The sequence below is a fragment of the Cygnus atratus genome, chromosome 7, assembly GCF_013377495.2.
Source record: "Cygnus atratus isolate AKBS03 ecotype Queensland, Australia chromosome 7, CAtr_DNAZoo_HiC_assembly, whole genome shotgun sequence".
NCBI lineage: Eukaryota > Metazoa > Chordata > Aves > Anseriformes > Anatidae > Cygnus > Cygnus atratus.
The window spans coordinates 21178961-21192019 of record NC_066368.1 but is presented as its reverse complement, the minus strand read 5'-3'; the positions used below and the strand labels follow the sequence as shown (position 1 = coordinate 21192019).

General features: G+C 47.6%; 1 protein-coding gene across 1 annotated transcript in view; it reads left to right on the top strand.

Annotated features, from left to right (window-relative positions):
- PDLIM1 (PDZ and LIM domain 1) overlaps positions 1-13059 on the top strand; it is a 40079-nt gene that overhangs the window by 3975 nt on the left and 23045 nt on the right. The window contains exon 2 of the mRNA XM_035542341.2: positions 6114-6265. Coding sequence (XP_035398234.1) covers positions 6114-6265 — 152 coding nt within the window. The remainder of the gene's footprint in view (positions 1-6113; positions 6266-13059) is intronic.

Genomic DNA, 13059 nt, shown 5'->3' with positions numbered 1-13059 from the left:
GGTACTGGAGATGCAGCTTTTGGTCACCCCTCTGCTCACCACTTACCTGGCAACCTGGGCAGGAGCAGCCATGCCATGCTCAGCCCCACAGCACTGCCTGCGCAGCTCACGGTGCTGGGAACACCCTTGTCTCCTGTGCAGCATCCTGCGCTCTCAAGGGCAGCCAGGCACCAAGTCACTACCTGCCAAACCGAGCACCAAAACTTCCCTGCTCACCTCCCTGCAGCTGCTGGGAGCTGATGGCTGCCAGCTCCCCCAGCCGTTTCCATTTTCATTCACACTTAGCATGGAAATGGATATCTGTCTGTTCCCAACCTGTTCGCCTTCCCCATGGGACTGCTGAGTGCCCCACACCACGGCAGGGATGCTCGCCCCCTTGGGCCCTGGGGCACCCCTGGGCAGGGGTTGTAAAATGCTTTGGGTTTTAAGGGTGCTACGTCAAAATAACTGTAGCAAATGGATTTTTATTTTATTTTCAGTATAAACAGGGAAGGATTTTTTTTTTCAGTGTAAACACGGAAATTGAGAGAGGCCTAAACTGCATAAACAATTGATGCAGTTCTGGACCATGACACAGTATCTTAGATGGTTGCTGATTACACCACATGTTGTTTTATTTAGAGGATGAAATAAACCATCAGGAAAGGCTCAACTGATGAGCAGCTTTCTGTAATGTTTTGAGCCCTTGTAAGAAAACTTTATACTTCTGTGGTTTTTTTTTTTTTGTTGTTTTCTTTTTTTAATGTGGAGCACATTACAAAATGAGCTGTGGGAATACACAGCCTCCAGCATTACTCCTGTGCAATGCAGTGAGTCTGACCCACGTTTTGCATTGCCTTCCTGAGGTCAGCCCTCTCCATGCCGTGTCTGATGCCTTCCCTTTTCCATGTTAAGAATCCCCTGGGTGAGCCCTGGGCTGGGCAGTGTCTTACCGCAGCAGTGCACGGGGTGGTGGCAGCCTGGAAGGAGAGTCTCCTGGAGCTGCTTTAAGGCTTTAAGCCCATGGCCCCCCTCCCCTAAAGAGCAGGGGTGGGGAACGTGCTTGCCTGCATTTTCTCATAGCCTCTGATCTCTGCTGACCCAGCTGCATGCTTTTGCTGAGAGAAGCTGTGGCTGCTTAGCATAATGCTCCGGTGCTGAGTACATTATTCATGGTAAAACAGCAGTGTGCACGGGTGGGGAGGATTAAACAATGTCAGAGATGTCTCGTCACTGGTGGCCTTATAAGTATGTTGCCGCACGTCTGTTCTGTCCAGCAGGGACGCAGCTGGATTTTCCTCTCCAGCACAGATAGGTGCTGTTAATCCAGATCTCTTCCCTCGCTGTTGTTCTTAATTTTCTTGTTTTCTTATCTCTTCATCGCTTCTTGAGATGTGTGTCTAGGTGTGGAGTGATGGGTGGTGCCGGAGGCCGTGGGGTCTGTGAGAAACTGCAGAGGTTTGATGGAGTAAGCAAGCAGCATGTCTGAATGGATAGGGAGAAGGGCAGAAAGGGCACTGAATTTCAGACCTGCCCATATGTCTTGACTCACTCTGAGCTGCTTTATGCAGCATTTTGTTCATGCTTCCCACCCTTCCTCTCTCTCGTTTGCTGTGGGCAACAGCTTTCCCATATTAATCCCACTGCTGCCTCTCGGATCTTCACCTACAGAAGCAAAGGAGATGCCGTGTATCTCTGCAAAGGGCTTACAAAGCTCACTAGAGAGCATGTATAGAATTAATTGCAGCAAATGTAAAGTGTGGTTGTATTTGGCTAGCTCTGGGACAGACAGAGGTTTTTGTAAAGAGGGCCTTGGAGCTGGGTAAGCAGCCAAATACGTCTCATTCCCTCTGCTAAATCAAAGCATTTTCTCTCCTAGTGTAAATGCTCTTTCCCAAAGACACTAGCTGAGGGATTAACATGTCCCAGGCCAGACCTTTGTTGGCTGCCTTGCCTCCAGTGCGAGGGAGTGACAGCAGGAAAACCACCTGGGAGCCTGAAACCTGGACTTTGCAAAATCCCCGTGGTGTTGGCAAGGTGGAGCCCAAAGCATGTGCACTGGGAAGGCAGAGTGGGACCAGGTGGTGCCCATGGACACAACGTCACTTTATAGTATGACAAAATAAGGTAGGTTTTTCTCCCAGCCATACCAACCCTGAATCTCAGGGACCACTTTAAAAAGAGGGGTCCAAGCATACATTCATTACTTCAGCGTAAATGTCATAATCAAGTCCATGGATAATGGGGCTTCTTCTGCACTCTGGCAAATGAGTCTGAGCTGGTTCTTAGTTTTACGGAGCTGGTATCAGGGGCCTGGTTGGATGGTAGAGTTGTAAGTGACTGGATTATTGCGGTGGTAGCCCAGGTTATGCGGGACAGGAAGATCTGGCCTGTCAGATCTCCAGCCGCACACCCTCCCCTCCTCCAGAGGTGGCTCTGTGGAGGTTGGAGTTGCTCCTGGCCCAGTTGCTGGAGGACTGCCCCTGCAAGCTGGGCCTGTTCCCACGTCACAACTGGCATTTCTTGTGGTAACTGCTTGACATGAGACATCTTTGCTTGCATGGCCTGATACCTACCCCAGCCAGACAGCATCATTGATGTTTCCATGGGCAATACCTAAAAAACAGTTGAGCTCTAGGACCTATTTCAGGTACAATATCAAGCAGTACTGCCAATGTGTCTCAGCATTGTCTGCTCAACAGTGAAATGACCTAATGGCAAAGTCTTACACAATTGCAGTGGAACAAGCACCGGGAGGTAGGGCATGGCTTGTTTCCAAAGGAAGCCTCAGGGCATGATGTTACAGGATGTGCAGAGCTTTATTCATCTGACCATAGTGTCCTGAGGGCCTGTGGTGCCGCACGTCCCTTCTGCCAGAGGCTGCTGGACCCAGTGCGGAAGCCAGCTGGGAGCAGTTTTTAAGGAGGCAGGAGGCTCAGCCTTTGCACAAGACGTAACTTGTGCAAAATCATGCTTGCAGGTTTTGCTTCTCGCAGCATCTTTCAGCCCTCCTCACCCTCCCACGCAGAGGTGTAGCTGCATCCCGTCGTGTGCGAGATGGCTGTGCCACCATCCCCTCCGTTCCCCCAGGCCACTGCTCTGGTGTCCCTCGAGAAGGGAGAAGGGGGAGAGGCTGGTGCAGAGCTTTAGGTGGTCTGAAAGGTGCAAAGCAGGTTTGGGCAGTGCAACATCGACGGGATGCTTGTGAGCCTGTAAGCTGTTTGTTTTTGGAGTCCTTGTTGGATTGTGCAAGCTAGCCAGTAGCTGCCAGTGCTCTGAGCACCCTGCCTGCAGCCATGCTGCCACAGACCGGGGGGGGGACACCACACAAATAAAGGCAGAAAAAGGTCCTTGTTTAATAACAGAAGTGCTTTCTGCTATCTTGACTCTAACTGGCAGGTGAGCAACTCTCAAAAGCAGCACTGAGATGAGCCCAGACCATGCTGCAAGGGGGGAGGGAGCATCATTAGTAGTTATTAATCATGCTAAAAGGCTGGGGGATGGGTTCCCTGCGGTGCTGGGCTCTTGTGCAGGCACGTTGACTATGAGCAGTCCTGGCAGAGAGCATGAGCTGGATGTTGCAGGGAAATGTTTTGTGGAAGGTTACATTTCAGGGCAAGTTATTTCAAGAACTGAAGGAGCTGGGTGTTTAAGCAAGTTTCCTTTTGGCAAGTTTGCTTATCTTCTTCATTACTGTGCATCCTTGTGGCTTCCCCTTAGGGGAGAGGTTTGCAGGGTACCTAATGAGTGTAATCGCCAGCTCTTATCTGATGGAGAACAGCACTCAAATTTCAAATTCCTCTGAAGTGGACACAGAAGAGGAACCGCAAGCCCAGGCAAAGCACTGAGGTGTTTCTGCGGGTGCCACTCTCTCATCCTGGTGGTTTTTGGGGTTTCTCCAGGAGGCTTCAGTATCAGTGTCCGGCTCAGCTGCTCCTTGTGGTACAGGATCGTTTCTAGCAGCCTGCCAAATGTTGCATAGGCTGTCAGTCTTTAAATACAAGCTATACAGCTGAGCCTCCAGCAGCATGCCAGTGGTGGTGTTAATCCAGCGTTATTCTTGACCACTTAGCAGTCTTGTCTGATCGAAAATGAAACACGGTAATTGTGTGCTGAGCTCAGCGCTCTTCACGGGGTTGAGTAATGTGCCCCTCTCCTATCTCGGGCAGTGGAGGAAATAAAGGCACTGAGAAGGGTCTAAGTAAATGCCCAGCGACCAGGGCAGGACCCACAATGTGTCTCCTGCAAGCTCCTTCTGCTGTAATGGTGTCTTCAGGGATCTGTCTCACGGTTTCTCGAGCAGCAGCTCCCAAATCCCGTGGGACTGGTGGCCACAGATTTTCTATATCCACCTGGTGCCTTGTCTGGGCTTTTCATTAGCACTTCCTCTGTTCACAGTCTGCTTACAGCATTAAAATTAGTGAGCAGGTAGACAGGCACTGTTCTGTTGACCCCTCTGAAAGTCCTCGGGTTAATGTTGAGCACCTTAGCCAAGTTGGACATCCGTGATATGCATCTGTGTCCTTCCCTTTTCCATAAATTAATGACTTAGCAGAGAGGTGAAAAAAAATAAAAGCGTCTTGTCATCTTCCTTCTGGCTAGGGAAAATATCCCACTGCAGCTGTGAGGGGATGTGCTGAATAGCCTCGTTTTTTGGCCCAGGGAAAGACGTGATTGCAGCTAATGTGTGACACCTCTAGGAAGAGAACATTTCCCTAGGGGGAATGGTTTGCCATCCTGTCCCACATTAGGAGCACTCTAAATCTTCTGAACAGTGTTTATTTATGCCTGACAGTCCTGCTGGGTTTGCTCAGCTGCTTTCCAGCATGCTAAAACCTAGCATGAATGTGTAGAATGAATACCAGTTGCAACGGACTCATAAATGAGGTGTGTCCCAGCTGCAAGGCATGTTTTAGTTGGAGAAGGGTGGAAGCAGTCCACCCTTCTCATTTCCTCTGCCTGTTAAATAATTGATGAAAGCCCACATTAATCATGATGCTCCTCCCACAAAGTCATTAACACTGCACAAAATCTTACATAGCAATTGCAAAGCCACCAGCAAATGTGACATTCTTCACCTTCAACCCTGGCAATAATTTTGCCCCAAAGAGGTCTTGGTTGTTAAGAGGACACCTCTTTAGTAGAAATAGAGAAAAGTGAACAAGCTGTTCAGTTGACTAGCTTGAAAATGCCAAGTTTTAACTGGGATCTTTTTTTCACAAGCAGTACCATACCGGTGGCATTGCTGCACCATGTCTTCTGTCTGGGATCTCAGCGGATTACCCTGAGCTCCTTCCCATCCCTCATTTCTCAGGCAGAGCACAGCAGCTCTTTAGCAGTGCCGTAGTATGTCTGGGAAGCAAAGCATGCATGAAGAGGAAAGGGAGGTGTAATATGGCAGAATGTATCAAGGTAAGGTCAGACTGGGAGGCTGGGGATCATGCTGCCAATTTTTCAGATAGTACTGTCAGATTGTGTTTTAAAGATGAGCTTTGTGATGCCTTTCTGCCTCCCCATCTGCTTGTTAGATCAAGCACTGCTCTGGAATTGATCAAACTGTAGTCGGTGAGTCTGCTCCACCTGTCCCTGGGCTGAACCAGCTTATTAAAGATGCAATCCAAAATCTTGTGCCCAAACCTTTTTCCCAAGGAAGGAAGCAAATGAGATTGTGATGCAGATGAAGGTGTTTATGATTAGCATTGACTCAAATTCTCTCTCTCTTTTCTGGCATCTCTTTTCTTAGAGGCTTGGGCTACCTTGCTTTTCTCAGCACCCACTGCTCTGGAGAGCACTTCTCTGTCCAGCAAAGAACAGAGTTGCTTCCTCTGTTGTTACTCTCTATTACAAAGCCAGTTGCCTCAAATGAAAATACAATGTTTGTCATTTACCTGTCTCCTCCCCATTAAATCCATCTGTGGGTGCCAAAACAGAATCCCAATCCTAACTTCAATAGAGTTAGTTATCTAAGAGACCTGTATCCGTATATATTTCTGCTGAGATTTGATTTCATTAGTTTTCACCTCCTTGTTTCCAGGTACCATCAAGAGAAGCCCTGAGTGCTGCAGCTGCTTTTCAGATGTCTCTTGGAAAGCGGCTCCCTGGACAGTCCATTCACTCATTTTGTCTTCTTGTAGGTGACTCCAGGTAGCAAAGCTGCAACAGCCAACCTGTGTATAGGCGACCAGATCATAGCCATTGATGGAGTGAACACAGATAACATGACGCACCTCGAGGCACAGAACAAAATCAAGGGCTGTGCAGATGAGCTAACCCTGACAGTCAGCAGGTAGGTCACCTGGAAAGACTGGGGATGGGGACAAGGAGGGAGGTGGAGTGGACAGTAGCTGTGTTTTGGTTTGACCTCTCTGGCTGGTTTGTTTAATTTGACCTCTTAGTGCTTTGTCTGGCCAGGCACTGAATTGCAAGAGGGAACTGCATTTCAGCCTTTAATCCTAGTGCTGCTTGCATTTGCTGCACTTCGACCTTATGAAAATAATTTTCCCTGTGAGAAATTGGCTGATAATTTGTGGCAGAGTCTGTCAGCCTGTTCTGTGGCTCGTGACGGCAAGAAATCCAAGATAGGTCTCACAAAAACCTCACTCATAGCAGAGGAGGTGTGACCAGAGATGACCTTTCTTCCTGTTGCATGAATTTAGCAGATAAAATACATGGCTGTGTGCTGTTCAAACTATTCATTATCTAGGTTTTGCCACTCACAGATTCAGAAATATTGTGCATTTTTGGAGTCTCTTGATCAAGCTTCTTAAAAGTACTGGAGCCTGGCTTTTCAGGGGTTCAGGGGATTTACCTGAATTGCAGCCACAGATACCAGCTTCAAGGCAGGGAAAGCACAAAAGCATGCCCTAAGTGACGCAGTAGCTCAGTTGTTTGCGGCTCTCCTGTGATAAAGGGAACTCTTTCTGTAGCTTGCACAAGGGCAGCAGTTCAGCAGGCATTTCCCAGTTCAGGAAGAAGTGATGGGCCTTGGCCAAAACAAGCCTGACAATTCATTGAGGGAGTTCACAGAGGGAAGACCCGAGCAGAGGGAAGGCAGCGTGAATGGGTGGTGAGCATTACAGCAGCGTGTTAGCCCCTGCATTTCTCAAGCTCTCCCCTAACGTGGCAGTCCGTAGTCTTCCTGTGAGGGAGTGCTTCTCGTCTGCCCCCAAATATCCGGCTTCTTGATCTTAGCAAGCCAGTGCTGCGTGGTTCTGGCTAGGAGAGAGGAGAGGAGAGGAGGCCAGGCCTCTTTCAGCCTGTGGGCAAGCTCACTCTTACAGGTCATGAGTCTGGAAAATGTGTTTGCAAATGTTCATTATCAAGTCGTTAGCTTTATAGCCACTCAATGCACGTTTTACCAGCCTTGGATGTGGAAGCTGCCCAGAGGGAGATTTCTGTGCAGCTGTGTAAAGCCATGAGGGAGCTTTGAGTTAAAACTCAAGACCATCTTTAAGTGTGGAAGCACGAGGAGTGTGGTGGACCCTGTTGCTGTACTGACCGACAGGTACCACTAACAAAATGGCCAAGGAGAGTGTAAAAACTGCAAGGATGTGAAAAAAGCAGTGATCTAACTACTCATCCACCCCAAGGTTTGATTTACTGCCCATTGTTCTCTGTGAAATCCATTTTAGATAGTTCCAGGGAACTTTAAGTCTTTGGTCCTCCTCCTTCTTTGGGATTAAACGTCTGCTTAGGGAATTGCTTACTTGTTTGGAGATTTGATAGCTGCTAGAGATGTGTTTCTATCAGCAATATGATACTGCATTATGTTTTCTCAGAGGAGAAAGCTCTGCTTTAACACCAAAAGGCAGCCATGTGCATAATGCTGTCTTTCCTGGTTGCTGTCTGTTGAGGATATTTTATTCCAAGCTCTGAGCTGTCTCCTTCTGGGCCCCTGTAACTGCATCTCTTTGTCCATGTGGCTTTGTAGGTAGTTGCCTATGAAAACAAAAGGATATCACTTGTGCTTCAACACTGCCAGCTCCTGGGTCAGGTCTCCATGCTCCGCAGTCACAGCTTGTTAGCTGGTCCCTTGTGCAAAGCAGCCGTGCAGGCCAGGACTCCAGGTCTGACGGCAGCAGCTTCGTGGGCTGGGCGTCACTGCAGCTGGTGCTGCCGATGTGCCCAGCTTTGCCGGGTTTCTGGAGAGAGAAATTTTCCAGTCCTTCTTGTTAGTCATCATCATAAAGATGTCATGTGAAAGCATAAACCTGTATTGATTTTTAATTTGATATCTGATTAATTTTAAATGATTTCTCTGAGAGCCAAGTGTGCAAAATGCTGTCAGATCTGCATTTGGGGTGGCAGCAGGGATGGGCCAAGACGAATTTTACAGACATGGATTGGAGCTTACATCAGGAATTTTATTTCCACAAAGGGACACCACCGTTGTGACAGTGAGGACATACCTTATGAATGCTGAAAATGCACATCTTCAAGAGGAGATGGGATGAATTCATGCAAATAAAATGTGTAAAGGCTAGTATATACCACAGTAGTATCTCTGCTGCAGAAAGCCCCAAAGCTGCAAAGAGCTGAAGGCTGGGAGTGTTTTGGGGAAGTACGGTGCTATGCTTGTCTTGTTCTTGTCCCTCTTCCCCAGGCCTAAACAAACCTTATGTGTGCTCAGCATCTATGCAACCCTCTTCTCTTTTAATGGTAGCTGAGTGGTTAAAATGTCCTTATCTTTGGCTGCACTAATGATTATTTAAGAGAAATGTAAATGTAGAGAACCAAAAGGACTTAAACACTTCTGGTAAAGGAAATGCTGTTTGCACTGTGTACTTGATTGCAAATATCAACAGCATTCCAATGTTTCCTGTTTCGGTATTTTCCTTAACGATGGTAGCAGTCCAAAAATATTTCAGATCAGATTGTAGGCAGGAAATCTAGTCTAACACATGTCACTGTTAAAAATGGATTGAATTTCTAGCAGAAGAAAACATGCCTGGTCTGCTTTTTTCACCCAAAGGGGCAAATTTATCGGTAAAAAATCTGTTTATTTCCTGGGATTTAAAACCAGCCACGAATTGTTTTCTCTGAGTGTGCCTCTCTAAGTGGCACTGCCAGGTGCTTTGCTGCCTGACATGTGAACAGAACTGGAAAGGTCTGCTTTCTGCCTTGGAAGCAGTTGTTTTACAATGTTGGCACACACACCAAATTCCTGATGGACTTTGCATCTCCAGCAGATCACTGCTCTCTTCTCAGCTTGTTTGTTTGTTCATTTTGCTTTTTGTTTCAAGCTAGAGAGCCCTCCTAGAGTCATAGTTCACAAAAAATGAAGGCAAAATTTCCATTATTGTCTTCATCAGTGTATGGGCAAGCTCTGCAGCGTGGTTTTCTTTGGTACACACAGAAAGACCAACCTACAGCAGACTGCACTTCAGTTGATTCAGAAGTACCTAGTTGCTAAAGCAAGAAATTTCACAGGCAGAGTTGCGAGCCTCTTGGATTTGTAGGAAAAATGAAGTTTTGGATCTTGAGTCTTTGGGAAGACCCCTTCTTTTTTTCAGTGAAGGTCTGCCCCCCTCCCAAGTGCACCATTGATTTTCCTTTGATGGAGGTAAGCAGTGACATGTCCAGCAGTCTGGGGAATGCTGTCAGCTTGCTTTGGAAACTTAGTGCATTTTGGGAAATAAACTCACTTTGATGGGAGAGTACTCAAGACAGGAAGGCTTGAGAAACAAAACTCGCCTGATATCCAAAAGGTCCAGGCATCGCCGATGTCACTGGTAATGCTCACAAGGAATTTGGCACACAGCTCTGTGTGGCTGTAGCTACAGATGGACAAGAGCAGACAAATGCTCTTTCCAGTTGCAGTACAGGTGAAAGTTCTCTCTAAAAGAAATGGCTTTTTGCCCATGGCTGTAGTCACCAAGTGAACAAAAAAGAAATATTCCTACAGCGAGCCTGCCCCTCCTTTGTGTCTGGAGGCAGGTTGGGGTGGTAACAGGAGAGGAATATTTGTGAAAAGGGATTGCAAACGTAATCTCTTTTTCTGCTCCTACTGTCCTTTTCTTCAAATATCAAGCTGCTCTTTTGCACCTCTGCTGCCAGCATATGATATATTAATACACCTTTTTTTTGTTTGCAAAACAGTCTGTTACTCTGCTAAGAGTGGTGCCAAGGAATGAAGCTATGCATTTTTTTTCTTTGAAAACTGCTCAGATCAGAGAAGTCAGATGTCCTACCAGCAGATGTTAAGTGCATTGTCAAAAAGGGTCATGTGTAGATGCTTATGGAGAAGGAGTGAAGGGCAGGGGAGAGAGAGAAAATGCCATCTGGGTTTTACTCGGTAGGCTCAGCTGCACCCTCACTGCAGGAAGCTCCCCATCCTCACTCTGCTTGTCCCCGGTGTTTGGCTGTGGCTGCACAAAACCACAATAGGCTCGAGGTTGCGTTCTGGGAAGTCTGCAGAGTTTGTTGACTCATTTAGGCTTGCTTTTTGCTTCCCTGCCAGCAAGAGTTTTCCAGCTCTGTCATCTTGCTAATAATGCTCATGGCCCTGGGAAGGGCCGGTGCTGTGCAGCAGCTATATAAGGCCATGCAACTGCCGCCCTCCCCGGCAGCTCGCCCTGCTGCTCCCCAGCCCTCGCAGGTGCCCGCCAGCAGCTTTTACCAGTGATGGGAGCATTCGAAGTCATTTTGTCAAGTCAAGCCTGGCTTTTGATGTGTTGTTACAGCCTCTTTGGGAAGGCAGAAGCTGTCAACACTGCAGCTGGCTAGTGGAGGAACTGTGAGCAGCCAGGTGTGCCTTGTCCTCCGCCACACTGTAGTGAAAGGGCTCGTGGTGCTCCTCTGGTGCTGCTGCTGAAGCCAGAGTTGCCCTTTTGCTTTTAGTGGCTGTATGAAATGGAAGAAGAAATTAATTAGGGGCCTCTAGTCTCAAGGAAGTTGTGACTAGCATTGCTGTTCGAGACGGTTTTGCTTGCCAAAGTGAATTTGTCCATTAATGGATGGCTTGCTAAAAGAGTCTGCTGGTGTTTAAATCCAAGGGCACGTACTTTACAGCTGTTGTAGCTAACAGGCTGAGTAAGCAGGTACCTTCCCGGTAGCCTGAAAGCTCTTGTAGTTAGTCACTAAAGCTGTTAAAATGCCTGTCTAAAACCCTGGGGGCTGTTGAAAGAGGAATTGCCTAAGCCTTTCCTCATTTTTCAGCCGTCAAACCTTCTGCTATGCAAGAAACTTTTCAGTATTTAGGGGTTTAGTTGCTACTTGGGTAAATTAGTTGTGTCCATCCCCGTGTTTGAAACAGGAATGTAAATGTGCCTCTGCCCTACAGAAGTTACTTACGCAGTTCCTGGCTACAGAATTAGACCCTCATTTTCCAGCAATGAAATTTCCCTTGAAGCTATAGCCCAGCCCTGCACGCAAACCCCATTGATAGCAAAATCTAGCCTCTTGTGATGTTTATATTATACCGTGCTCGAGCCAAGCTTCTTGAAAAATGTTGTGTTTCACAAATACCTCTCCACATTCTTGCCTTGACTTGCATGCAGTTTCCTTCCTCTCCTTCCTACCAGTACCTTCCCATCCAAGCTAACCTCAGACAAATTTTCTAATCTTGGGTCTTGTTTTCTGCCTGGATGGAACAGCAAATGCATGGCTCACTCCCTGGCCCTGCCTTGGTTGCTCTCTCCCCTGTGGTGAGGAAATAGCATAGAAGTGTAAACTGCAAACACGATGAAGTTTGTATATTTGCTATTAATTTGTCTGGCAGTTGTTCCTGGGCTTGTTTGACTGTCATGTTTTTGTCTTCTCTTTCTGCAATGTTTGAGTGTCGCTCTCTGTCAGAGTCCCCTTTGCTGGAATATAGAGGAGAAACCATGTTATAAAACAAATTTGGATTTGAGCTAGCCACTCCAACGCCTGTTCCCTGCTTCATATAAACGATATGAGCACATGCAGATATGGCAGAGACACGATGTCTAACCAATCCACCCAACTCGTGCCTCGTACCTGTACTTCCCAGCCTTACAGAAATTAAGTTCTGGGCCAGCAGTGGGATGTAGGTGAGCTTTAGGGTGCTTTTTCTCTTTTTCCTGCCATGCTTCAGTACAAGTGCAGACACTGATTGTGGGAGCAGAGGCAGGAGACCTTTGCCAAGAGCTGGGATCGCAGCTCCACGGGTGGTGTGTTGGGACAGGACACACACCGTGCTGGCCCCTCCAGGCAGTGCATCCACAGCAAAGCTGCCTCTCTTTGCTGGGGCCATAAATGGGTGTGAGAGCAAGTGAGGGGCTCTGTGACAGCTGTTGTAAAGACAAAGGGAAGCTTTGTCCTCCTGGCCTTAGAGGGACAACCACATGGGCTATTTAACCTTTCTGTTTGGATAACTTTTAAGCTGAATTGAAAGTAAAGCCTGGAGTGACCTTGCTGCTTCCATTTATATCCAGTGACAGATTGGAATGGCAGCAGGCTGGGAATCAAACTGGGGCTTTTTGCCTCGCTATTAAAAAAGGGAGAAAAATCTGGTCAGAAACCCAAATTTGGCTGTGGTAACTAGCCCAAGGTGCCTCCCAAAAGGTGGAGACCAACACGCTGTGCCATCTCCAATGCACCGAGCCAGGGCAGTGGGACGAAAGCAAGCACCCAGGGTCCTGAGGGGAGGTTTCTGCTCTGTGCTTGTACACTGGCCTGCTCCGAGCTTAAATCTGCAGTCTGAAAAAGGCCTTTCGGTGCTTCTGAAATTTGGTAACACTAAGCTGCTGCAAAAGAAAGTACTGCGTGGAAAATACTTAGGTCAGGGCTAGTGAGAATTGGCACCAGGGATGCCTCATGCTAGAAATCAGCTGAAGTGTTTAATGCTTTCTGAACTGCTCTTTCATCTCCAGCCAGTGTCCACTTGCTTGCAGCCTGGCTGGCAGGGTGTTTGATTTCCATGTGCTTTGCTGTGCCCCCTGTATTTCCAGAAGAGGTGAAAACTCAGTCATATGTGATCTCCAAGGATTTCCACAGAGTAAGGCTTTGCTCTGGTCAATCGGCTGCTTCCCTCTGTGCGAATACAGTCTTCAAGTGCAAAAGGCAACCATCCGAGAGGTGTCTGTGACTTTGTTATGCTTGATAGCTGTGATCTAGGTA